Here is a 27,606-nt window from a genome sequence, read left to right as displayed (position 1 = left end):
ACTGAAGACCTCAAACGTAGCGCCTAGAGCCCACCTGGGGTAGGGGAATATTCAGGGGAGTTAGTGGCAGAATCTGTAAGTACTATTGGGTGGTAAGAGCTGTCACCTCCACCTTTTGTGCCCCTTCCAGCCCATTGTGTCATCTTGCAAATTGTTTGGATAAGAGTATTACCAAATCAGACCACAACAGGAATTTGAGATGGAAGTATCAGGGAGTTAACTATGGTAGTCAGGCTGTTACATGAGGTAATGACTAAAAGACACAAAATGACCATGTTGCACAGAAGCTCTGCATGCACATATTTTAACTTGGCCACAAGCGGAACAGTAGTGGACTGAATTATTTCATCCTGGCTGTTGTTCGCTGACGACAGCCATGACCTTTTCTAGATATTGTTCCAAAATACATCTGTATTCTGTGCAATACTATGTGACTTCAAAGTATTACTGACACTTACTAAGATTTCCTAGCCTTTCCTCATGTTATCATTTATCCTCTATTTTAGAGCTGGCCTTTTAAAAATACTTTAGTTAAGGTAGTCCATCTTTAATAATAAAACCTGCTTTTTCAAGAAAGCATGGCACAATAGGAAGTTTCTGTTCCATGGACAGGAGTATAAGGATCCCAAACAAAATTTTTAATGACTATGTCATACTTGCTGATAAGTTTTGCAGAATATCAGTGTAATAAATATAAAAATGAAAAAGAAGTGTGCCATATTTTCTACAACATCCTGTAAATGTAACGATTCTAATTTTACACCAGTCCATTTTAAGTGTTCTAAAATACATGAACACCCTACATTATTATATTTATATATAAATATAAAATAATAATTAACTAAATAAGAAGTCTCCAAACAGAGTAAGGAATCTCCAGAGATGTCTTTGATGCCTATCATTTTTACGTAAAGGGATGGTTTACAAAATAACTGCTACTTCACTTTGAAACAAGAACTAATGAAGTTTATTTAGTTCAAATAAAAACTGTGGTGTTCAACAGGATTGTAGTCTCTCCACTACAGGGTAAACAGCAGCACTATAATACATTACTGAAACGAGTCCTGACTTCTAGGAGGAAGATAAAATTATTGGATTATTTTATTTTTACTTAGTTGCTAAGCTGCTATTTTTTAAGCCTTTACACTGAGCAAGCTGGCTACTCTACACTTAGCCTCTGGTACTACATTTCCCTTTATAAAGTACATATTACACAGAACTAAAACTCTTTTCCTCAGGAGACAGAAAAGCAATGACAAGTGGATACCAAAAGCATAGGCATAATCTGAAAGTTACAACTAACCCTTGTGAATGATCTGAACAGAATCCTCCCAGTGTGGAGAAGACTCTTGGGCAGAGGGTGCTTTCCAACACCAGCTCTGCCTTCTATATTCCTCACTTGAAAAAAAGACCTTAATCAGGAAGATAAACAGTGCATGTCACTGGCCTCAAGTCACATTCAGCCTAGGGTTTGTGGATGAGCCAAAGCCTGCTCCAATACAACTGCAAAAGGCAATTAGGAACAATTTCACACACAGAGCTCAAAATTGCCATACAAGAAACTCTACTTCTGATGGCAAAAATAATTAGTCAAGAAAGTTTTAGCATCATTAGCCATTGTTACATGATCTCTGAGCAATTCATGTTAACTTTTATTTAGCAAAATTATCCCCCTTCTAAAAGCAGACCTGGACCAAAAAATGCTAAGTGAATCAGACAAGATGTCTCTAAGGGTGCAGAGAATCAAATGTAGACTTGCTGGATACCAAATTAGCCTTACAACTCCTCTAGCTCCTAAAGTGAACACACTATAGCAGAATGCTAAGGGGAGTTCTGCCACATTGTTTGAGGATCTAGAGTTCAAACTCTCTGTACCTGTAGACACAAGAATAATAACAAACTCCCCAAAGACAGGCCAGGGCAGAAAAGCTGAGGTGGCCTCTAGCCAGTTTTGTTAAATTCTTTTCTTTCTTTTATCAGTAAGCAGTTACTTATTTGTAATGTGACACCTATAAAAGAGGAAGAAAAAGAAACATGTATGCATCTTTTCACAATCTTAAAAAAACCCAGAACAGAATGATGCATAACAGTGCAAAGAAATCAGGGCTACAATAATTGTCTGTGCACTGAATAGTTTCCCAAGAACACTGCACCTCTTTCAGCAGCCTATTTTATTTCTTTCTCATCTATATGCCTTTGCTGTTTTGTTGGAGTTGACACCCATATATTACATTTCAGGGAAGGACAATAAATATCACATATCTCTGTTTCTACTGCTGCCCACTAGGCACTCTATCAGGACTTACCATAACACTCTAAACCATACAAACAGCCTCAAAGGGATAAACAAAAAAAAAAAAAAAAAAAAAAAAAGAAGAAGAAAGAGTCAGTCTGCTATGTAAATATTTTCCCATTGGCTCAAATTCCCACCTGGAGACAGATTTTCTGTTAATTTTGCTTGGCCTAAATTTCAGGCAATCTCCCTTCAGTGGCAGATTTCTGCATATAAAGCTGTCACTGTTCAAAATGCTAACTTGCATCTTCACAAGACTGCAGTTTCACTGGGAAGTGGGTATTTCCAGTCTTCTGAAAGATCCAGGAATCACTTCTACTCTAAAAAGAGTTGTGTACTCAGCTATGGAGAAGTGTGAGGCACAGCCCTAATTTCAGGCATTTGTTTTCCAACATTTCTGGCTCTCTGCTTAAATATCTGGGCTGCTGCAGGGCACTGCTGCCTGGGTGGAGAACCTTGTAAAAGGATGGTTATGCAGATGTTCACATACCCGAGAGCCATGCCATTGAAGAACAAGGAAACAAGGAACAGGCAGACCAGGCTGCCAGAACTGAAATGGCTGCAGTGGACCTGGATTCAGGTAAGGGCAAGCTGACTGCAGCTCAGTGGGCCTGTGATACATCAGAACACCAAGGAGGAGATGCAACGTAGAGACAGGTTCATGATCAAGGGGTGGACCTGACCACTGAAGTCACTGAACAGGTGATCCAGGAATGTGAAACATGTACCACGACCAAGCAAGTCAGGTGGGTAAACCCCTCTGCTGTGGAGAACAGTGGCTGGGAAAGACAGAATGGGATTATTTTCTTGGGGTAACATAATCCACAGTTTGAGTTGCATTTCATACCTGTAGGTCAAAGTATTATAGCAAGAGCCACTAAATCTAACTGAAAATGAGGTCTGTAAGGAATCAGGCAAGACAAAACTGATTCCAGTGCCCAACAATGCAACACAACCTAACAGATACTACTAAGGCTCTACTCCAAATTAACCCCACTTTACTATTCTTTATGCCAAGTACATGAGTTTTCTCCAGAAACAGGCACTAGACACTAGCATCTCCTCACTCTTACAAAGCACTAACTAGAGCAAGATAACTATACTGATTTCAGATTTACACTACTGCAAATTTGAAAAGCAGGGTCATGTGTCTGATTTGTCAGAATGGTAGACACTGTTCTCACATACAATTTTATAGCAATGTCACTAAGATGAAACAACAGACTGTAAAGTCATTAAAACATGTAAATTATCATATTGCTGGTGCTATAACATAGCACTTGATTATCACTAAAATTATTTGTGGTCTTGTGTGCTTGGACCTCTTATCTTGCTGTCATGGGGTAGTCTACAAAGACTGATGAAAGACTGTAGCAAGAATTAAGACTGTTTTTAACCACCAAAGTCCTAAAGTTATTTGTCTCTATGTTGTCATGTGTACAGAGAAATAATTAAGATGTAGAAGATAAGGAAGTTTTCTGAAAGTTTATTCTGGTATTCTCATTCTTGTAGTTTGTTAATAAACTGTCTTTATTCCTTTAAGTCTTAAGCCTGTTTTGCTCTTGTTTTAATCCATATCTCACAACAAAAAAATAAGTAGTTTTTTAGTTACTGGTTTAAAACCACGACACTTGCTCACAGGAAATAATAATTGTTCTTGCCAAGTACTTAAGTTCAAAATCTCTTAGCATAGCTTGTTACTGAAAAATGGGGAATGCATCTCAGAAGAATGAGAAAAAGAGACAGATTAATGATTTATAACTGTATCTGCAATTACATTTTATTAATGCAATTAATATTTTTAATAGAGAAAACTGGATTAAAAATTGCCTGGACACAAATCAGAAATTATTAACTACAAATTTCACCAACTCAACTAACAGAAAGCTCAGCATTTTGTCAGTTTGTTACTTAATAGAGATTATGCTTTAGTTATTTATGTCAAGATAAACACATGAAAACACTCTGAATGTGTTTGAAATGAAAACACTCATAAAACTGTGGAAATCACAAAGAGAAACAAGATGTGCAAGGTTTTCTGATTTCTATCTAATTGTAACATTTTACCCCCCTTTCCAGCACTGACCTCCTTTGCCTTCTGCATAATGTTGTGCCTCCACTATATTACCTAAGAACTCCATTAACTAATGCAGCAGGTTAACTCATGAATGTTGGAGATGCTGCACATCCTTTTTCCTTCATCCTAGAAAATATAGTTTCTTTCAAAGCATGTTTGCTCTTTGAAGATGTTCATGCAGACAGTGAAGTCTAGTAATAGGATTAAGTCTGCTCAACCAAAATGGCTATCAGCTCAGCAGACAGATTAATGAGATCATCTCACATGTTGCATGACATCTTCTGCCTTGCTAATTCCAAACAGCAACTTCTAAGACTAGGTTAAAACACTCTATAGGGTAAGAAACAACATGTAAAAATGTTGTATTTCCCAGGTAAACTAAAATCACACAGAACAATGTAAAAGTTATTATTGGTAAGTGAGGGGCTGATCCATAAGCGAGGGCAATAATCCCTTCCACGTCCCAGATACATTTCTTTGATTGACTTACCTTACCTGGAAGTAAGAAGATAAGAGTTAAACTGCTGAGGTAAACAAGTAAAACCAATACAAAGCACATGGGAAGGATGTTAAACACAAAGCAGCTTCAAGAAACCAGTTAGCTGCTGCATCATACCCAATCTCTTTGTTGCAGAGGATCATAAATCACTTTTTATATGCCTCCTGCATTAAGCTAACAATTGCACTGCAGTCAACAGGCTCTCATCAGACCTGAGCAGCACAGCTGAAAACTGCCAGGGACTAATTCAGAACCACTTTGGATGTACATATCAAAGGATACTGCTTCAGCTTGCGCTGGTGGATGGAGAAGCTTACACCAAAAAACCAGTCCACCCATCAACCTCTTGTCAGATTTAAATGAAATAGTGTTCATTTATCCTAAACAATCTGATTGCATAAAGACGCTCTGAGCATAAATGAAATTTACACCGTGACAGCAGCAGAAAAGGAATTTAATTACAATAAAAATAATACTCAATCAAGCAGGAAGAATACCACAAATTCTCAGCTTACAGTGGTCTCACCAGGCACTTTACCATCAATAGGTTGTACATGAAGCTTGCGACATTTCTGATTTTCACATTCCTGGAGGGAATTCCCTAGACAGTCCTAGGACTTACATAAGAATGACCTGAATTTTCCCTGTATGATCATTACCTGATCCTATTGCCCCATTAATTCAGATTCTATTAGAGAAAGCTCAATAGCAAGTCCCATGTTTAAATGGCCAGCTGAGTGTACTGAATACTGAAACCCATTGAGAACCAAAAGAGCTACTTACCCCACAGTACCGATCATCACTGAATATCTGTGGTGGCAGTGGATTGCCTTGTGCAGGCTGCCTATCCTCAGGAATATTTTTATACATCCATTGTCTCTTCTCCTCTGACATGGTGATATCCACTTCTTCGAACTCAATGCGATTGGCTTCTAGAAACCTCACCACATCCTGTTGCCTCTTCTTTATCTAGATGGAAGAAGGAAAATTAAAAAACCTAGAGTCAGAGCAAGTCCTCCATAACACAGACATGCTTACAAATCTGTGAACATTCCACCTCTCCCACCCCACTTTCATAGGATGGGAAGTCACAAACTCAGAAAGACAAAGGAGAAAATATTTTTTGGTAATTTCAGCCTTTACCCTCTAAAGACATTTCTAAAAAGCCAACTGTAAGGGTCTCTTCAGCAGCAGAAATTAAAAGAGCCAGTCAGTTTTCAAATACATTAGGGGCTACATTTTTAAAGTATACAGGCACCTAAAAATGTGAGGTAAATAACCTGGAAAGTCCCAGAAAAATTTACTCCCTTACTACTTATTTAGAAGTGTTCATTGAGATGAGCATGTCAGTACATCTGAAAACACCCATTCCAGGTACACACATTTTTGTTTTTCTAGACACCTACACATTTTTTAAAATTCAGCTCAACAGTTTCCTGAGCAAGGCTTGTTGAATATTTAGCCAAGAGTGTCTCTCAGCATAATACACATGACTGAAAGTAAGCATGATCTCAACTCTTGAAAATGAATTCTTTTGCAAAAAAAGAAAAACATGAGTTTTGTGTATGTATGAGGTTTCTGCCCCTCAAAGAAATGATCATCTTTATACAAAGAGGCAGAACACTGGCAGTTTTTATCTCATTGTAGTTAAGATTGATTGAACTCAATGATCTTAGAGGTCTTTTCCAACCTTAACAATTCTATGATATTAAGATCAGCCCTTAAGAGCTAGCTGGGCTTCAAGAAGATACACTCAGGTAAAGACAACCTCTGCCTCAAATACAACTTTACATCAAGACAGCAACCTTTGAAATGAAAGTCTGTGTACTTTTTGCATCAATCTAATGAAATTAATACTTTCAGAAAGGAACTATAAATTATGTGCCGCATTTTTTACAGCTATCATTACTGTAATCATTTTGAAAGATATCATTGCTGTATTTTGAAAAAAAAAATCAGCTTTAATAATTTTACAGTATTCCTGGAGTGTCATATCCATGCAGTTGCTGGCTGGCATAAAGCCCAGGTGGATGAATCATGCCTGAGGGTATCATATGACCTAGATACTATTTGGAAATCAGAGGATTTTCAAAATGAATGTGCTAGTTGCTCCTGTCATACAACCGAGTCTATCTATCTAAATGCATCACAAAAAATGCATAATTTGGGAAGCGATATTTCCTTGAAATAAGGCAGCCATCCCAAGAAACTACACATCCAAAGCTTTGAAACAATTACTGTCTTTCTTAAGAAGTGGAGTGCACAGTAAATTTGTGTCACGGTCTCCAATTCTTTTTCCTTTATTTGCACACACTGATACCATTTTTTAGGCATATGTGAAAGAATCACTTTTTCATAGAGAAGGCAGCTCCTAAACTTGCATGCAAGTATGCATTATCAACAACAGCAAAATTACTGCATCATCATCACTGGTGGTACCAAAGGCAACACGCCTTTTACTACATCCCTAAAAATTCAAAGTGTAGAAAGACAAAACTATTTTCCTCTGTCTTTCAACAAAAAAAGAAGCTGCAAAAGAACACGTCAGAGACAGACTGAGATAGTCTTAATGCAAATATTAAATATCTGGTTAAACAGAAAAGAGATGTCTTAAATTATATATGGGAGAGGTAATTTCCTTACAGTGAAATGCTGCTAAAACTCACATGAATTCCCTCCTGCACTGGTCAGAGCAATGAGCAAACTCCAGAGTGGCTGGCCCAGCCCTCTGGCCCCAAGGCCAATTGGCATCCTCCAGCCAAAGGTATTACACCTTCAGCCTCTCAAAGCTGCTGCTTGCAAACTGCACACTGGGAATGATCCCTGGCATGCTGTAACATCTAAATCATGGCCACGGGCTGCCTGTGAGACTCTAAGTTAGCCTTGGCCAAAGCTGACTGTGCCAGCATCCATCCTTCAAACAGTTCCAGAGTACCAGAGCACTCCATTCTCAGGGCCAGGAGATGCACCAGTACAGGTATTTACACATGGACCCATTTTCATCTGCTGTCTCCCAGCACCCTGTAAACTGAGCAACTTAGATTTAGTCAGATCCCTATTATTTTACAGTTCACACCATTAGAATTCTCCCACAAGCACAAGTTTCCTAATGCCTCATTTTATTTTTATAAACTAATTAAGATGTTGAAGTGAAGTAAATTGGGGTTTTGGGGTTTTTTTAGCCATAAGCCTTACAATTCTCCACATGACATCTGTATGAGTTATCAGCTGTGGATGTACCAGCTGCATAAACCTAAACAAAATAGCCTGAAAATTTCAAGCCAAAAAACTAGCATTTTCTCCTCCCCAATTTATTTGATTCAGGCCTTTAAACTGAAACAAGAGCATTAGTTGTATTTAAAATCCTATTAAATTATGCCTTGTTGTTTAAGATGGATGCTCAGAGCATCTGCCACAACAGAAGCCAGCTGATTATTCCCCAAGAAAACCACAGGACCTTTGTCTCTGTCTACAACTGGATCTGTGCCGCAGAAGTGCGTCAGCCTCACAATCCTGCCTGCAACTCTCATCTGTGCTTCCCCAGAGCCCTAAAAGCATTTGGGCACAGAAAACACCGAGAAAAGGCAACATGGCACAAAGAGCAGTGTCAGTCCTCGCTTCCTCACTAGCCTGTCCTGTCAAGAGCCCAGTGGAGAAGAATACATCCTCGTCTGACAAACTACGGAGGTGGATAATACTCTTTGTAAAGTATCATGCTGCTACCAAGGTTTTCTCCAGTCTGATAATCCCATTTTCAGAGGTACCATGTTCAGAAAAATTTGGGTTGCGGCTATTCATACACCACGTTGGGAAAGCGTTTGTAGTCTTACATGACAGACTGCTTCAGCATCAAAATATTCTGGGTTTAATACCTTTCAGCACACCAAAAGTAACTGTAAAATACACCTTCAAAACATATATCCACTGTGAAGTTTCAGAGGAAAGTCTTTATGTAATATGACCCTAATCCATCTTTAAATGCAGTGAGAAAACTGATGGAGTTATCAGCAGTTATAGTCCAACATTCGCCTCCCCTATTTTTAGCATGGTAATTCTTTTCTGAACATCATTTATCTGGGTTTGGTTTTATTGTTAATCTATATTTCTATTCACAAAACTAAGACAGGAAAAAAATCCCCAGAGACAACTCAATTTTATCCTTGTATTCAGAGCCGGTATCTTTATTAGAATTAAAAAGCAGAAAAAATAGGATGTCCATTGTGATACATAAAACTGCTAAAATGAGCTAATCACTTAATCAGTAACCCAATTTATAAAGGAAGTCTATTGTAGCTAAAGTATTCTGTCTTTCTGTCCTAGTTTTCATTTCTTTATACTGATTTGCAACAGGTAACAGGAGGATGCATTTTCAGAGCACTTTGGAGAAATATTTCAAAGACATACTCAGGCCAGTCCAGGTGGGACCAGTGGGATTATCTGTTCTGACTATCAGCATCCCTGAATTAATTCCTTTTAGGAGCAAAGGGTTTCTTCAGACTTCTTTTCCCCTCTAAGCTCCATTCCTGAATTAATAATAACAGAGAGCTGGTCTTTGCAAATTGTTCCCACAATTAATTGACTGTCTTTACTTGAAATATTTGCTGGCTTCTGTTCAGAATCCACACCTCACTTCAGCCACGTCACTTTTCATGTCTTCAACCAGACTGAAAACTGTTCTGTTCTAAGATTTCTGTTTCCCACACAACTAATACCAGATCTCCCACCTAAGCTGAACAGTGATCTCTGGTAGCAAGAGAAATCATATCGCTCATTTAGTAGCCAAATGAGAATATGAGGATGTTACCATTATAAATCAGGTCTAGGTTGGAGCAGAAGTTTAGGAAAATCAGATATTATCCTCTAGCAAAGTTCCCTGGAAGCTTCTCATCACTTCCAACAAGTAACAGTTTCCTTCTTTTTTGCCCTGTCTATGGTTCCTGAACCTGCTTTCAGAAGCTCTCCTCTCCTAGAAAGGCTTCCCTACTGACAGCTGCTGAACCAGAGGAGCATATTGGTCTCTTCATTACTAAAAGTCAGCTGCATTTCATCATTTCTATACTATTTTAACAAAGATATTCAATATTTTGCAAAAATCTTGATAGCCCAGGATTTATCTAACCCAGATAGGATAAACAAATATTATTTCTACTCTACTATATAGAAGATGACTCAAGTTGCAATATTAATATGAACTGTGCTATTATTAAAGATAACTTCTCTGCCTCTTTTCATTAGCCCAGATAATATAAATGGGACAAAGCAGACACAGTCTCAGTGTCAAGTTTCTTCACAGTGTCAACAGCAGGAATATTGCTGAGTGTCTGGTGCTCACAGAGTGGACATGGAAGGTTGGTCTTCTGTAGACTCTTCCTTCCACCTTCTGGAAATAAGGCACTCCCTGGGTTTTTGTCCTCCTGCCTGCAGGTGGAGGGAATGACAGCAGGTGCATTGGCTGGTGACTGAGATGTGCAGCACTGACTGTTTTACAGGCTCATCCTCTTGGAACTGAAGGAACTGAAAGCCTAGCCTGAGCTGTCCTCTTATTCCAGACAGTCTGGAATAAGAACAAACAGCCAACTTTCTGACACAAAATCCCACCCCCAAAATATATTTGCACCACACATGGTGAGTGAGAACAAAGCCTTATGAGGTTATCTTCTAAGCTGGCTTGTCAGACCACAGGCACGTTTTAGAAGCCTGACATTTAAAAAACAAAAATTGAGTGCATGTTTAACTTCACCTTCTTATCAGGCTTGTTTCACATACCTGTGCCTCTAAAGATGGAGATGGTCCTACTAATTTTTCTCCTTTTTTTAATTTGGTTACTCTTTCCACACACCTGCCCTCACTCCAGAACTGCATCAGCCGTGTTATGCACCCACTGACTCAGCCAAAAACTGAATGTATTGCATTTGGCAGGGGCACCTTTATGGTGCAGTTTGATGATACAGCTCAGCAGATCTCACTGCTGGCTGTCACTGAGATGACACAATGTTCCTCCCTCCTGCCAAGTAGCTCCTGCAGCTTTCCTCGCACAAGCATAATGCAGGAACCAGGGGAACAAGGGAAGGAGCATCAATAAAGCCAGCACCACAGTCTCATCAGTTTATATCAGGAGCAAAACTGCATCCTAAGAAAATGGCTCAGCAGTGGCTAAAGCATGACCAGCTACAGGTATTTGAAATATGAACTGCATAAGCAGCATTTGTGTTACATAAACACAAGCTCGACTCACTCCCACGACTGAAAATATTAAATGTGAGACTCTGCCTTTACAAGTCATGCAAACATAACCAAAGGGACTGCAGCACTGTAAAATGCAGACATAATATAGCTACTGCCAAGGATTACTTACCTTCACTTCTCACACAGATGTGGCTTAACATATACTCCCAGATAATAAGGAGATACTATGCTCTAACAGATATAAGGCCTAAACACATTAAAGGAACAGGATTTTAAACTGTTTCAACACATTCTTTTCTTATGTTTCCACTATGTTTCTGCTGTCATAAAGAAGCAATAAAAAACTATCCCATTCAAGAGTTTTAAATGCAAATCTTCATGGTCCTGTTACATTTGACACTGGGGTAGTGACAGAGATTTTCTGCCAAATTTCTCTTTTCTTTGCCTTACTTAGGAAAGGAGAGAGTAACTGACCCCTGACGATTTTTTATTGCAGTGAAATGGCAGCACTGTGGCAGACCTTTACAGAGGTTCATATGATTAATTCATTGTTCTTGGCACAGGAAAATACAACTCAGCTATATACATATGAGGAAAAAAAAAAGGCATGAGAAGCTGTGATGACTAGAAGAAGGCTAATAGAGAAGAAATTTTTAAAATAAAAAACCAAAAATCAGCATTGTATAGCTATTTCCAAAAATAAAAGTGAGGGGCTCTCCGCCGTAGCAAATACCACATGGCATCTGACATAAGGAAAACACTGTCTTCTCATAGCAGGCCTCCAAATAGCTAAAAGCACCTGAATGCTTCACCCTCAAAAACATGAATGTTTTAATACCCCAAAAACTAACCACAGAACTTTTCAACCTGGAGAGAAACACAACAGAGAACATTGACCACATGCAGCCAGCACTGCCCTGGTCTCCTGCTAGCAGCAACCTTCTGCTTGCACACAGAGACATAATTAAGGACACACAATATGAAACGCTATTAAAGTGAGAGGGCAATCTGTTCAGCTTTATGCAAAATCAGTCTGCAGGTCTCTGGGAGCTGCTGAGATACTGCTTAGCCAAGGACTCTGCACACCTTTGCCTCTGTGCAGTGTTTGCGCGGTAACTTTGAAAAGAATCCAGCATTTAAGAAACGCAAGTGAAATTTGAGACAGGTTTGGTTTTTAAGAGATTCTTAATCACAAGCAGTCAGCAAAGGAAGTAATTTTCTATAAAGCTACAAAGACAGTTAAACTGCTCCATGCCCAATGCCTGCTAGCCTCATACTGCCCTAGCCAGATGTTACACTCTGATAAATGCATTTAAATCTATTTCTGTGTGTGCACATATGTCTATCACAAGGTGAGGGGAAAAGTTTATTATTTAAGGCAGCTTGTCTGCCTTAAATAATAAAAATTCATTGCTCTCAGTGCAAGTAAGAGAGTAACATTCTGAAACAAAAAGGAGTCTTTAGCAAGTATAAATACAACTATCACTGCTAAAAACAAGACATAATGGGAGATTGCTCACAGGTTTATTAGGCATGGCTTCAATTAGCATAAAGGGAAAAGGAGAGACAAAAATGGAAGAAACAGAAAAAGGGGAAAGACCAAGAAAGGAAAAAGACAACATTCAATAGAAAAATCACCTAGAGACAGTGCCACATGGGGTGCCTTTGAGATGTATGCAGCTGGAAAAGCCTCTGAAGTCATACCCAGGTCTACTTCTTTTGAATTCTATACTTTGGTAAACAAGGTTTGCTGCCAATGTACATAAATAAAGTAAGAAATTCTATAATTTTCTTCTTGCAATAGGAACAATGTGTTCTTACAGTGTTGAAAATCCATTTACACAGGAGTTTCCGATGGACTGCAGGAAAACAGATGCTATGAACCCCAAATTTTGGCTCATCGCTTCCCCATCAAAAGAATAAGAATGTCATTGATGCTGGATCTACCTTCCAATTAATAGCGTGATTTTTTTTTTCTATCACATCAATGTGAAACTAAGAAAAGCAGTATTGCTGTGGAAAGAAAAAATGGCTAAAACAAAGTGAAACTTGAAGACTGCACAGCAGGAATTGAACCAGAACCTGGAAGTCTCACTGAGGGTACAGGAAGCTCCAAATTAGTGACACAGACAAAGAGCCAAAGGACTCCATGCAGACTGAGTAACATAGCCAGAAGATTCCCTGCCCAGCCTGGCAAGCAGCAGGTGACTGCCAGATTAAAGGTCAGGATGCAAAGCTGGTTGTTCTAGTAGGGGAGCTTGCAAAGCCTGCTGCCAGTTTAGATTATAACCTACAACAAGAATCTTTCTATCCTGAAAACATTTATATTTGAGAAAATGCATGCTTGAAACTGCATTTCTGCTACAGATACAGGATCTTTCCTAGTCATAGGTATTTTCTTGTGAGGACATTGGGAAAGTGTGTTGGTTCTTCAATGGTTCTTCACCTCTAACTAAAACAGAGGGCAGATTACAGATTATACTAATATAATTATTACTAATATTATTATACAATATAAAAATGCATATTATATTATATAGTCTATATCATAAATTATATATATTATTACATAATATAATTATTAATTATTCTATATTGTTATGTGTTAGGACCTTTTTTTTCCTTTTAAATGAAATTGAGGTTCCTAGTGGCTAGCCCAAGAGACAGGAGAAACTTTGACCAGCTTGGAAGATCTCAGGAATTTGTAAAATATATCACTTCTCCTGATGGAACCATCCTGCAGGGCTAGACTATTGCTTCAAAAGGCTAACAACTCAAATCTAAGCTGGCAGCTAACTTCTTTCAATAAATAAATGTTTTTGTTTGCAATTTACCATATGTTCAGTAGTTCAAGAGAGTGGTTAAAAAGAAAGTGTTATTTTCATGCATTTTTCCAGCAGAAGCCTTTCAGAGACACCAGAGAATAATATAAATCTCCTGTTTGGCATTCTACATTTAACTCCTCCTCGTACTACTCTCTTTTGTCAAAGTGGCATATTTATAGCAAGTATTTTGCATCATGAAAGAAACCCTTTCAACAAGCAGCATCTATCTTCCTTTTCAAAATACATACACATAAATACAAGTATGATAACTGCAACCCTTATTATTTCAATTACTTTTCAGCACCTACTAACTAAATGCAAGTTGTTCTCTGATCTCTATGGTATATTACATTTATTCATGTTTATTTCTTCTGATTTCTCCAAGTTGTTTGATTCTGGGGAATATCCTTTGCTCCCCAGCAAAGTTACAGTTCAGCAAGGTAGATGAGAACTGTCAAGTCTAAACTATTGGAAAGTCAGTCCTGCATAGATGAACAGAAAGTTGATCTTTCGGTCTCACAGCTGTAAGCAGAGTGGGGGATAGTTTGCATACTGGAGTCCAAAACTGCTGCAGTTAAAAATCTGCAGGGATTTAGAGATGCTGCCTTGTTGTGTGCATTGGCTTGCTTGGTAGAATTATGATTTTGGGAAGTAAAACATGATTAATCCATTTTCTTTCTTTATTTTCCTAAAACATTAAATATTTGGTAATTGATTCAAGTTCCCTGAAATAGCACCAAAAAGAGCAGCTTTTTAAGCATGTTTTGGAAAGTAAGCAAATGCTTACTTTCAGCAGTGTGCCCTGGCAGCCAGGAGGGCAGCCCACATCCTTGGGTTCACCAAGCACAGCATCACCAGCCGATCCAGAGGGGTGATTATCATCCCACTGCATTCAGCCTTGCTGCTGCCTCACCTCGAGTACTGCGAGCAGCTCTGGGCTCCAGAGTTTAGGAAGAACGTGAAGGCCCTTGAATGAATCCAAAGGAAGGCAACAAAGCTGGTGGTGGGGCTGGAAGGAACGTCCTGTAAGGAGCACCTGAGGGCCCTGGGCTTGTCTAGTCTGGAGGAAGGGAGGCTGAGGGGCGACTTCATGGCTCCCTAAGGTTTGCTGAGGAGGGGAAGCGGAATGGGAGGTGCAGATCTCTTCTCCCTGGTACCCAGTGATGGAATGTGTAATACCTTTGCCAGGGGACATTCAGACTTGTCATAAGGAAGTTCCAGTGTTTGACTACCTCTCTTCACTGGAACAGGCTTCCTAGCTTGTCATTGTTTAAGACACATTTAGACAATGCCATTAACGACATGCTTTAATTAACTTCCAGTGAGTCCTGATGAGCAGTTAGATTAGATGATTATTGTAGGTTACTTCCAACTGAAATATTCCATTCTACTCTAAATTCTAAAAAGAAAAATAAAAGTTTAGAAACAAAAAATCCCCCTAACCAGATATTCACACACATTTCCTATTATGTAACATGTTTACCACCTGAATTTATAAGATGAAAACACAGAATTGACTTTTTTCATGATGAGGTGAGTCATCCGAACACAGAAAGTGTTTGAACTCGTTCTCTGTATTTATTAGTCACATTGTTTTGTTACAATGAATAAAGCATTCCCAGCTGTATTTTCTGTATTTACTGCAAATGAGATATAAAAGAAAATTTTCAGCACTGAAAAAAGTAGGTCATGTTTCTTCCTTCTCATTATCTTTAAGCAGCAAAACCTGGTAGCGCAGGAACATTTATCTATCAGAACGGATACAAACACCTAGCAGCCCAGGAGACATAACAAGCAACTAGCCTTGTTTCATCTGGGTGGGGTCTTAGTTCTGTCAGCTCAAGATAAAAGTTCTTCTGGCCATCTCCTGCCATAACCATGAGGTGCACCCTCTATATTTTGTCACTCAGGGCCCAACACCCAGGTACACCCAACTGCGGCTCCAAAACAGGAGCAAGAGCCAGTGGATGCAGAATGTGGATCCAAAAGATGCCACGCGCAGCAGTCTCCAGACAGCAGGGCAGAGGGTTTAAGGCACAAGAAGGCACTCTTGAGGACTGCAGTATTGTCTAGCCCAGCCAGTGGCATGCTGGGTTTAATGCAGAATCCTATTCCTACATAAGGAATATACAAGGTCACAGCTATATTATTCCCACACAGGTACTAATCCTCCTCCATGAATCTAGGGGAATCATAAGTCCCCTTGACCGCTTGGAAAAAATACCTAGCCTTTCCTTAAGGAGGACTATGCTTGCATTTACTATGATTCCAACATGTTTCCAAGAATTTCAAACATAAGTTTGTGAAATAAAGTTGTCAATGCTTTTGCTAGTTTCTCCTGACAGTTACTATCCACACAGCACAGATGTGTCATTCTGCCAACTACAGATATACACACCCCTGACAATGCACTTTAAAATAACAGCAGTAACAGCAGTGCAAGTCATGCAGAATTCATTATGCTAAGTTTTTTACGATATTTACAGGTTTTCTCAGCACTATATGAAACTGCAACAGAAAAAATGCACTTGTGGCTTGAGACAAATGTTGTATTTCAGATAAAATTGGACTATATTACTGCAAAATTTTCTCATGTTTTTGTAATCCTAGAAGATGGATTTTATAAACCAGGGCTGACTGCCACTACTATTACTCAGATCTGTAACAAAATTATCTTTGAGTCAACTGAGCAGAACAAGGTTTCTACCCTTATTAATAAATGTCAACATTATTTCTCTTTCAACAAATGCAACAATATCTGTGTAGCCTGTGTGGTTTTGCAGCTCTGTATCTGTAAATTCTCTTTTCTTTTATACTTCTGCAGACCCATTTCTTAGTGACAAGCTGCATCCCCAAACACAGCAGCCATCTGATTATTATCCCATAAACCGCAGACACATCTCCTGTAAGGTCAACAGGAGGCACCTCCACGCAGCCAAAGGTATTGTTGAATACCGTGCTGCATAAACCCACTGACTTTCAGACTTCCCTGGGGCCTGATGCTGGGAATCTTTACTAGAAAACAGACCTTGCTGCAGGCAAGCCAGTTTGACTGAGCAGGAAGGGACTGCTTGCACAACAGGCCCTGCATAGCAGCTGTCTTCTTTGATCAAAGACTAGTTTTGTATCTCTTTTCTAACTAATTTTAGCTTCCTAGCTGGTCCCTACTGAAGAATGTGATGCTATCTACATGTTTCAAATGCCACTCCTGTCTCTGTTTCTACATAAACCTATCAGATCACTCAATTAGAAATGTTTCAGAAAGGCTATCTGACCTCAGGAGATGCAGATCCAGATCAAAGGTTTAATGCATACTTGAATTGCATTTCTTTAGATTGGACAGGGATGATAATTTCACTAGGCCTGCAGCAATTTAATGACAGTTTTCAGTTGCTGATGCTCTATTGTTCATCAGATCAAAGGAAGCTTCCTTTCAAATGAAGGCACACAGAAATTCACTTGATTTTCTCAGAAAAACAGATTAAGAAAACAGTCTTTAATTGATTTCTAATGTTACTAATAATTTGTTCCAAATAATCACTCATAAAGGTTTTAATAGCACTGGTAATACCCAATATAATCCTCTGCAGCATATGAAAATGCCAGGAAACAAAATAAACTTGTGGAAGTTTTAATAGAATTTCTACTGTTAAATTCTGATTAGTTTTTCTCTGAGTCACTTTCTCTTGCTTCAAGTGGGACCTATCCAGTGAATTCAGAGGACCTGTGCTACATGGACTGGTGAAAAGAATCACAAAACTGTATCTCCCAACATATGAAGGTAAACAATATTCTGCCCTTTTGTAACAGCATAAAAATCCAAAAGCCAATGGAAAAGCATGTTAGCATGTGTGAGTGGAACATACTCAATGATGTTTTGATTTGCATTTAATATGAAGTACAAGTTCATGGTTTCAGGCCTCTTCTGACAAACAAAAGCTCTGTGGGTAACCCTGCTGGCAGAGTTTGCAACAGAACAATCCCATGAAATGGGACATTCAGAAAGCCAGAAACTGTGGCTGTTCAGGGCTTTGCCACAAGCAGAAGCATGTCCTAAGTTATCATCACCCCTGTGACAGTGGCATAACTGGACACAGCCTGGTGCTGCAGACACTCAGGTCCAGGGGTCAACGTGTCACTCGCCCACCTCATCACCCACAGAGGAAAACGTTCACAGCTGTGACGGAGGAGGCCAGAATTCGGCCAAGTGTTCAATCCTGGAGCTCTGCAACAGCCAGAAGAACAACTTTGAAATTATCAGCACTAAGGTCCTCAAATGCCCCTGCCATCCCTGTCGGAACTGTCAGATAAAAATCTCTGTAACACTCTTTATACCGATGATACCTTTTTCCTATGGAAAGGAAGGGAACTATTTTATTCCACTGTACGTCCCCATTAGCCAGCACAATCATATTGGTATGTATCTTATGTTGGCATAACTATTCTGATATTCTGCAACAGCTCATTAGCTGTAAGGTACATAAATAAAGCTTTTAAGCACAGGCCAGACATGTGGAATAGCACAGAATAATAGAGATAGGTGAGCAGCACCACAATTTCAGCGCTCTAGTTTACACTGAAGATAGACATCCACAGCTGCAATAAAGGAGCAGGCATTTTTGACATGGCCCCAACAGGTGCTGACATATCTTGAACATCCTAAAGGCACCAGGACTTTATTTCTCCTCTGGGAATGCTAAAATCAGTGGTTTATTTTTACTGAGAGATAATTAGCATCTATCAGTGATTCAAAGGCTCAAGTATGTATATATAAACATATATATACATATCCATACCCAACATATATATATGGATATTTGTATCTCTCCATATGTATGTGTGCATGCAAAAGTACATATCTACATATGCATATTCAAACAAAATGCAAGTTGATACATATGCAAATGTCACTCCCAAGCACTGACTTCTACAAGTTTATTCCTTGCAGTAAAATGACAAACACCTTGTGTTTTCCCATTATGTCTTGGTAGGAGTGATGGGGATTAGTTATTCAGGGACAGAACAGCAAAACCAACAATAACAAATCCTGGAACTCTTAAGTGTGAAGACAAGGTCAGTCCTACCCAAGGCAGATGGGCAGGAACAGAAGGACACACTGTCACTGATGATTCACTTTACTCCCTGAACAACCTGCATTGCCTAAGAACTTCTCTTCAGAAATCAGCTAGCAAGACTGTTACTCCCTTTTCTTTGTACCAAATTCAATTACAGTGAAGTACAATATTAAATTTAGACTAAATAAGCTTGCTTACTGATGTAAATCAAATTGATTTTCCCTTCCTCCACTAATGAGATAAAAATAACTTGTTTTGAGTAGGTTCCTCATCACTGTACTTCTTATGACCACAAAAGGAGGATACCCACATGCTTTAGACTCAGCCCCTTCAGAATGGTGATAAATATCTTCCAGTAAAGTAGCACACCTGAATGGAAGGACTGCCACAGCTTTGAAATGAAGAATGAAAAGATTTCACTCAAAAATACTTCACAGATGGAGGTCTACAGCCCACATAAGACAAGAAGGAAGTTTTATGTCTCTGTTCTCTTGCAATAAGACAGGCTATGTTAAATGAATTGCCTGTACAATGCTAATATCTCAGCCACTGCTCCTGCTCAGCCATCAACAACTTGGAAAGATCAGGTCACCCTTTGCTCATCTACATGAGACACACTGAAATCTGGTGTTTTCAGAAATGACAGGCAACGGTGACTTAGGTCTCTGAATTGAGTCCATCTGCCCATCCAACAGGCACCAACTAAACAACACACCAACCCCAGGAAAGAAGATTATGGAAACAATATTTCAGCTACTGAGGGATTCAGAGGTTCTTCTAAGCTTTGGCAGCTATCTGCAGACCAATTTCACTGACAGTCACAGGTAAGAAACATCACCACTGCCTCTACATTTCCCCTCACCTTGCCAAGGAAGAAAATTTGCCAACTTAAGGGACTTGTGAAATGTTAACTATCTTCTGTAAAACTTATTACAAAATTAAGCTGTTAAAAAACACTGGCATACTTGAACATGGTCATGCTTTTTTGGATATAGTAGATTTCAACCAGGAATAAATTCCATGGAGAACTGCGTTTCTTCATTCATTACGCTTCTTAGCAAGCTTCCACACTGTCAGGAAAACAAAGACTGCAGCATTTCTTTTTGGACAGACTCCCTGAGGAGGCCAACACTTGAGGCTGCAGCTGGGGAAGATGTTGCCCTTAGAGTACTAAGCTAGTAAAGAGATACACTCTGGGTTACCAGCTCAGTGGCAATTCTCTATCTTCAAGTTGCACTCAGATTGATAAACATAAAAGTGATACTGATATTATATAATGAAGAACTTCCTTACATGCTATTTTTCCACAACTCCCAATTTCTGAACATTCCTAAGTAATTTGCACTAAAAGATTGCATGCAAGTTAGCTTTTACTTCAGTGTTCTTTTTCATTTATTATAATCAAATTCAGCTACATGCAACATCCAGCAATCACCGGTACGATGACCAGAGTTAGAAAAAAGAATTTCTAGACTTTAACAACATGGGTGGAAGATTAAGGAGAACAGGTCACCATCAGTGAAGTATGTCCATTTGGGTACTTGCACATTGATACTGCTGTACTCTGTAGAAAAACAAAGGGGAAGTGTCTCCATAACCTCAACCAGAACAATACCTCCTTTGAAGTTTTATTACAGCTAATTGTAATCAAAGGTCAGTAACCAACCTTCTGCACATGACACTGTGTAGTCCAAAGCATGTTGTCTAAAGCAGCATTACTTCTGACATGATCTATCTGCCAAGAAGAAATGTAAATATTTGAAAAGCACTAGAGCATACAAGAATGGTGAAACAGTTAGGTACTAAAACCATACACAAATTCAACCTGCATGCTTGTGATGAGGGTTCACACTCAGCTCCCTCCTGAACACATTCCTTAGGCAATCTCAACTGCTGTTCACAGGCTCACAGTTCTCTCCATCACAAGGCAGGAGAGTGGAACTAGAGTTTAGACTTCTTTGGAATACAGACCTAAAACCCAGGTGCACAGACAGGGAGTCCTTAAGGTAAGAACCAGTTAAAGCCCTCAACATTGACCTCCCTGCCTCACAAAATTCACAGTTGTGAGGCTCTCCACCTCTCTGCCACAGCCCTGCAAAATAGAACTGAAAGAAGCCAGCAAAGATGAATATGAGTCACCTGACCCAATAAGAAACTTGAGGAAGAATGAAGGAACTAATTTTGTTTGTCAAAGGGACTAGATCCAGAAAGTCCCCAGATCTCCTAGGTACCTAATAAAATTGATAATGTCCAAGGTGCGGATACACATGATGTGTCCAGTGACTGAGCAAGGACAGTGATTGTTCCAGCAATTACAGCAGTGCTCTGTAGGTGCACAGCCAAAAGCACCACCATCTTGAACAGGTGAAGTGACACAGTGTGATGTTCATGTGGGATTCATAAATCAGGCTTTGAGGATCCTGTCCAACAGGTGTATTCTCAGCACGCTGACAGGTGTAGACAATACCGTGGCTAAGCACTTAAAATACTGCTACTTCCTATGTAAATATTACATGATCACTTCCAACTGTAAAGAGTATTCTCTCATTTCTGAAAACTGAACTTATCTGCTGTTCTGATCTGATTTTACAAAATTCAAATATTAAAAGATCATGATAATGTTTATAATTTACAAAGCTTATTTTTTTTTGTTGTTGAGCTTGCATAAATCACATGCAACAAGCTGCAAATTCCTCCAAATAACCACCATAACTAATACTTTTCTCTCAAAAAGCACTTGTATCACTCAACCACATCACTTTCAGTCTTGAATGTTGTGCTTTTGGGGTGCAGAGAGGCAAGCAAAAAAAAAAAAGTTAAAGATGGTGGATATTCTAGACGTGACATATTCTAAGTTAACTTATTCCACAACTCCAACAAGAAGCACAATCTTTCTGAGAAGTACTATGAGAAATGTTGAGTTACAATGACTTTTTACAAACAAGGGTGGAGTTGGAATTCATCACCCATCAGAAACCAGCTTAGCCTTAAGAATGCTACCACTGTATTTGTCTCCATTACATTACCCAACAACACGTGAACCAAACAAACATGACTGTAATTATTCTGACATTCCAATGTTTTATAATGTGATTTAAAGTCATTCCAGGAAACAAAAAATCCAACTCATTTGACCTCCATAATACGCTTAATCAAAAGGAGAGCTTTAGTCTCATAAAACCAATATTTGCTATAGAAACAATTTAACTGTAACTGCACCCATCTTATCAAGCTTCCTAGTAAAAAATCCATAATCCTCTTCAGTCGCAAGAGTCAAAGTCCAAGTTTTGGTAATTTAAAAAAGTCTGTTATTTTCAGGTTGCTGTGGCTCCTCCCTGAAACACTCTTGTCATCCCAAACGTGTTCTCCTGAAGAATGTGGCTGAGCAGCACTTATATTTGTGCACTAAAAGGAATTCATTTCAGTGACCTGTTTTTCTCATCTTGTGAACATACAAAAATTTCAATGGGAAAGTGTTTCGCATATCTCACTATATGGATGGTACCTGCTGTGCCATTATTTCACTAATTCCCCTATATTATCTGTTCAGCTCAACAGATGAAGTTTCAATAAATTAATATCACAAAGGAGAAAGTACAAGTGAGGCAGTTGTTTGAAGGTCCTTCATTATTTAACAGCTCTTCAATGATACTTCCCTTACCTCATCTTCAGCCCTCTAACTGCAAGACTGAAGTCTTCTCTGGTTTGATATTTCTAGATAACTGTAGGAATTCCAAACTTAAAGTTACTTAGCTCCTACTATCAGCTTCTTGACAAAGGTAAAGCTGCTTTAAAACACTGAAAACCATTTAACTATGAGTCCGTAAGTAGTACAGTAGCACAAGTGTAAATTTTTATTGACAGACTAGAGAAAGTGAAACAGATAAAATGACAGTCACCTTGGAATGATTTGGTGAAAAACTGGTATAAACTATTTCCTGAAAACAGTGAAGCACTGCTGCGGGAGAAAAGTAAAGGCTACTTTTAAAGTAACCTTTCTCTTAGGCACAAAAGAACATTGATTGTCCTTATCAGGGAGGAGTACAAAGCCTGCCTCCCCAGCCCTACAAAGAAGTGCTTGGAATTCGAGACACAGCAACCAACACAAGCAGAAATTCAGGTCAGAAAGAGCAGGAGACAGTAAGGCTTGTAGAAACATGCCTGTCTACCTATTCAGAGGCTTCGCATTGCGATTCAATTGAATCTGCCTAATGCATGCTTAAAACAACACGAGGTGATTTAGAAATGTACCCGCACGCACAATGCCTCCCTCCTCCCTTCCCACAAGAAGGTCTCAGAAACTTCTCTACAGCGTCCCTACAGGCTAAACCCACTGACCAGCCTCCAAAAACACTCAAAATCAATGTTTCCACTCAAGCAACAACTATATTTTGGGATCTGTGAGTTATTTTAAGCTCATGAAGCATTTATAGTCACAAGTTTTATTAAACAAACAAAAAGCAGTTACAACGATTAACCTCTCAGGGTCTAAGAACTTTCTGATGTTTGCAAGATGCTGCAGAGAGAACTCCAAAACCAAATGAAGGGAAAAGTCACATTACTCTTGGCTCCTGATTCGTTTCAATTACTTCCTTTTCTCATTCTTTGGAATCATTCTCAAAATATTTTATGCACTAGACTCTTAGAATTGTGTGTGACAATTACATATTTTTATCTTCTTTAATACAAAACAAATTACACCAAGTATAGAGATCAATAAATGCTTTAGTAGTTTCTAAATAAAGTTATATTTATGCAAACTAAAAGCCTTTCCTGAGTGTGTATATATATATATATATCAGTGTATTTCTCAGGAATGTTTCAGCCATCATCATTTGACCTGGGTATTCTGAAGATTTCAAAAGGACTCATACACCAAGAGTTTAGCTCATTATATTTGCCAAAACAAAAGCTTACTCTAGAGACTACATGAACTTTCCACTGTAAAATAAAGATTAACTTAACAAAGTATGTCTAGAGAGATTGGAAAAATAATTATGTCACAATGGCACTGCTTTTTTTTTTTTCAATCAGTATTACATATAGAAGTTTCTGGCCAATTACAGCAGGTCAGATATTAATCTGAGAAACAGCCACTCTTTCAAGCAGCTAGCCTACAATTTGACTCAAGTTGACTTACAGCTAGAAATTAAACCATGGATTCTGACACCATTTTTAGCAGGTGACAGAGCAGGATCTATATGAGGTACTCATTTTTCTTGATGGGGAAATAATTCTGTCTCGTGAATTGCACAGGATCCCAAAAAATAGCTGATATAGTGCTGAAGGCTGGAGGAGATGACAAATGTATGACTCAAAGACTTTTCCTTGCCTTTCACTGATGTTTAATTCTAGAAGAATGAAAAGAAGTTTAAAACTTCCCTTAAAACTGCTTAGAGACATGAAATACAGTAACCACCTTCTTCTCCAGATGCAGATTCCCACATAACTAGCTAATAATAGTGTTTTCTTCATCATTTTCTTCCATCCTTAGCCTGGATCTAAGGACACCTCCTGCAAAGCCTACAGAAAAAAAGAAAAGCCTCCATGATGCAATACTGAGAACAGCAGGAACCCAGCCCATAATTAAAGTTCTTAAATGCTGTGATAACACAGATGGAAAAAAAACCCCCAAAACTGACAGAAAAGAGATGTCACAGCTCTGGCCCTTTATAACAGTTCCTTCAATGACTGAATCATCTGTTCTGCTCTGGTTAGGCTGCACTCAGATGACTAGGTCATCATTAGGCTGACTAGATGAAGAAAGTTGACCATCACCAGGATGCAAACTGTTACCCATATTCTGTCATCTTCTTGTTATCCAACCCAGAAAAAAAAGGCAGCAAGAAAACTGATGTGCAATTGAAATTGCTTGTCAAACTCCAATTTGGTTTGCTGGGTTAATAGATAGTTATGAGGATTATATTTCTCTGCTAAGTGCCTATGTACCTTGCAGGCAGACAGCGTAAGGAGAGAGCAGAATCAAAAACTCCTATCAGCAACCTTCTTGCAAACTGGAGATGGGCGTGGGTGAACTACATGGCCTTTCTCTACCCCTCCAACAAAAACAAAAAAATACAAAACTATGTATTCTGTTCAACCCACGGGGCATGAAACAGAAACTAAAACCAGCAACGCTACACTACAACAGTGTGAACCAATTGTCCATGCAGGGAAGGTGATGTTTCTCTTATGGATGCTTGATGGACACGGATTACGGAGTTCTGAGGATGCTGTGTTTACTCAGTTGGCTACTGAAATGGATAATTAGTTTTTATTAGCTGTAATGCAGCCACTAAGCATTTTGAACACTTCATGCCAAAACATACCAGAACACACACATACCTGTCATCATGTTACTGAACTGAAAACCAGATCCACACAGTAAAAGGCTGAAGGAACTGAATACACAATAAACCAGATAGGAATGTGCTACGTCTTTCTGCAACACAGAAAGTGCTGCTGCCCTCACTGCTGAAGCAAAGAATATCAATTATATCTAAATCCTTTTGATGTTTCTTATTAAAGAACGAATTCAGTACGACGTTTACGCCCAGATTTCCCTAACAGAAAGCTGTCACTTTATATGGAAATATGGAAATTCACAGGTCACACGTATTTTAACAAGAGAATGATGTACAAGCTTCAATTAAACAGAGAACGCAGTGATGCCCTTCAAAATCGAGTCTGAGAAAAGCTGTACCTATTCCAGATATTTCTTAATGCAGAGGCGCTGGTGGCCTGAAGTGTGTCCCTAGGCTCCCCTCGTATTTATCTGTTCATCCTGCCGTGGGTGGCAGGCACTGAGGCACCGCACCTGCCCGGGCTCGGCTCCCTCGGGATGGTCTCCCCTGCACCGCCGCGCTGATCGCCGCCCAGCAGGGAAAGTTCCGCCTCACTTAACGACCTCCAAGACCCTTTAAACACACCCGACATTTGTCGCCTACAAAGGTTTCGGAGTGCTTGGTTTGCCAAAGGCAATTTTACGAACTAGTTAAGCTTCGGCAGCCTTGCGGAGGAGAGTTGTCTTTTCCGCCCCCACCGCACAAGCAACCGGGCAAATTGAGCCCCGCGTCCCAGGGCAGCCCACGGCCGGGCTGGGGTCCGTGCGGGGCGAGGCTCGGAGCCGAGGGCAGGCTGGGCAGGGCGGCCAGGACGAGCTGCCAGCCCCGCCAGTCCCCGGCCCCTCAGGCTGAGCCCTGCCCGCGGCGGCCGCGCTCCTCTCCCCGCTCCCCGCCGCTCGCCCCCACTCACCGCCACCGAGCCCGAGGAGGAGGCGACGAAGACGCGGATCACCATCTTCACCTCATGAGCCGCGGCGACAGGAGCGGTGGGGACGGGGCAGCGAGGCTGCGAGGAGCCGCTCCCCCGCACGGGACGGGGCCGGGGCCGCCCAGCTCCACCCCGCCGCTGCCGCCCCCGAGCGTGGCCGCCTCCCTCAGCACCCCTGCCCTGCCCTGCCCTGCCCTGCCCTGCCCTGCCCGGCCCGGCCCGGCCCTGCCCGGCAGCGCAGCCCCTCTCGGGCGAGCCGGGTCCGGCTCCCGGCTGGCAGGAGGCAGCGATAGCGGCGAGAGGCGGGGGTGTGTGGGCGCCGCGCAGGGACCGACGGGCGCTGTAGTCCTCCCCGGGCGGGCACAGCCGTAGCACGGAGCCGGGAGAGAGCCGGGAAGGAGACTGCCCGCCCCCAGCTGCCGGAGGAAAGCGAGGAAACGGGGGCATGCGGCAGCCTGCCCGCCCCAGCTGCCGTGGCCCAGCGCCCGGCGCTGCCCGCTGCCGCCCGGGAGAGGCTGAGAGGGGCTTGTGGCGCCTCCAGGTGCGCTGCCCGCCGGTCGAGGTGAACAGCGCCTGAAATTGCTCCCCCGCGCCACGAGGGCTGCCCCTCGCTCCAGCTCAGGCTGCTCCTGGTTCTCCTACCCGTGTGGAGCCGCCAGATCTGATCCGCTGGGTCCCTTGGCCGCCGCTTACTGCGGCAAAGGTGGAAAATGAGCCGTTCTGGACAGGAGTTCCTGTCAAGGCAAGGAACAGGGATAACACTGGGTGAGAGGGCTGTCCCACGCCATACATCCCAAAGGAGCTAAACAGCGCTGCCCCTTTTCACTCCCTGGTGTGGATGTACAGCGCCCAATATTGTCAGCTGTGGAGCAGATGTTATTAATCATCAGGATAAGCAGATAACCCCAAATAACCCTTCGTCAGTCAGCTCATCTGCAAGTGACCGCGGGGAGCTCGGTCCTCATCAGCTTTTGGGTCTGTGAGGATGCAGCCTGCCTTTATTTAAAGTCAAGAATCACACAGCTGACAACCTTATATATGCTACTACCATCGTAACCCTCATCCTCTTTCTTCCCTGCGTGCAGCCCGATGGTTGCTCGTTCCCTCTGACTAAATTTTCCCTTCGTGCCGTTTCACCCCAATGATGAAGTGTGCTGTGTCATCCTCCTTGACACCTGTGCATTGCCACTGCCCTCAGTAAATTTCCATTGTTCAGACTAAGTACAGACCTCGACTTGCTGCTAAATATATCCTTAAAGCTTGTTGTACATTTTAATATTGATTATTTATTTTGAAATCCTGAATTTCTTGAGGAAGGTATACCTAGCAAGAGCCATAAAACTCAGTGCCGTCTTAGATCTTGATTTGTCTTGTGGGAG

At 40.6% G+C, this 27,606-nt stretch overlaps 1 protein-coding gene across 2 annotated transcripts in view; it reads right to left on the bottom strand.

Moving 5' to 3' along the window:
- SH3BGRL2 (SH3 domain binding glutamate rich protein like 2) overlaps window positions 1-27,103 on the bottom strand; it is a 38,359-nt gene extending 11,256 nt beyond the window's left edge. Inside the window, exons 1-2 of one of the 2 annotated variants that reach the window (XM_086876369.1) lie at window positions 26,870-27,103; window positions 5,653-5,838 (exon numbers count right to left, since the gene is read on the bottom strand). In XM_086876369.1, coding sequence (XP_086732495.1) covers window positions 5,653-5,838; window positions 26,870-27,019 — 336 coding nt within the window. In that variant the 5' untranslated portion in view covers window positions 27,020-27,103. Of the gene's footprint in view, window positions 1-5,652; window positions 5,839-26,209; window positions 26,422-26,869 lie in introns of those variants that run through there. The other variant, XM_086876368.1, reaches the window with a different exon arrangement.
- Window positions 27,104-27,606: the final 503 nt, after the last annotated feature.

The sequence above is a fragment of the Cyanistes caeruleus genome, chromosome 2 (genome assembly GCF_971803275.1).
Source record: "Cyanistes caeruleus chromosome 2, bCyaCae1.hap1.1, whole genome shotgun sequence".
NCBI lineage: Eukaryota > Metazoa > Chordata > Aves > Passeriformes > Paridae > Cyanistes > Cyanistes caeruleus.
This window is presented reverse-complemented; position numbering and strand designations above follow the sequence as displayed.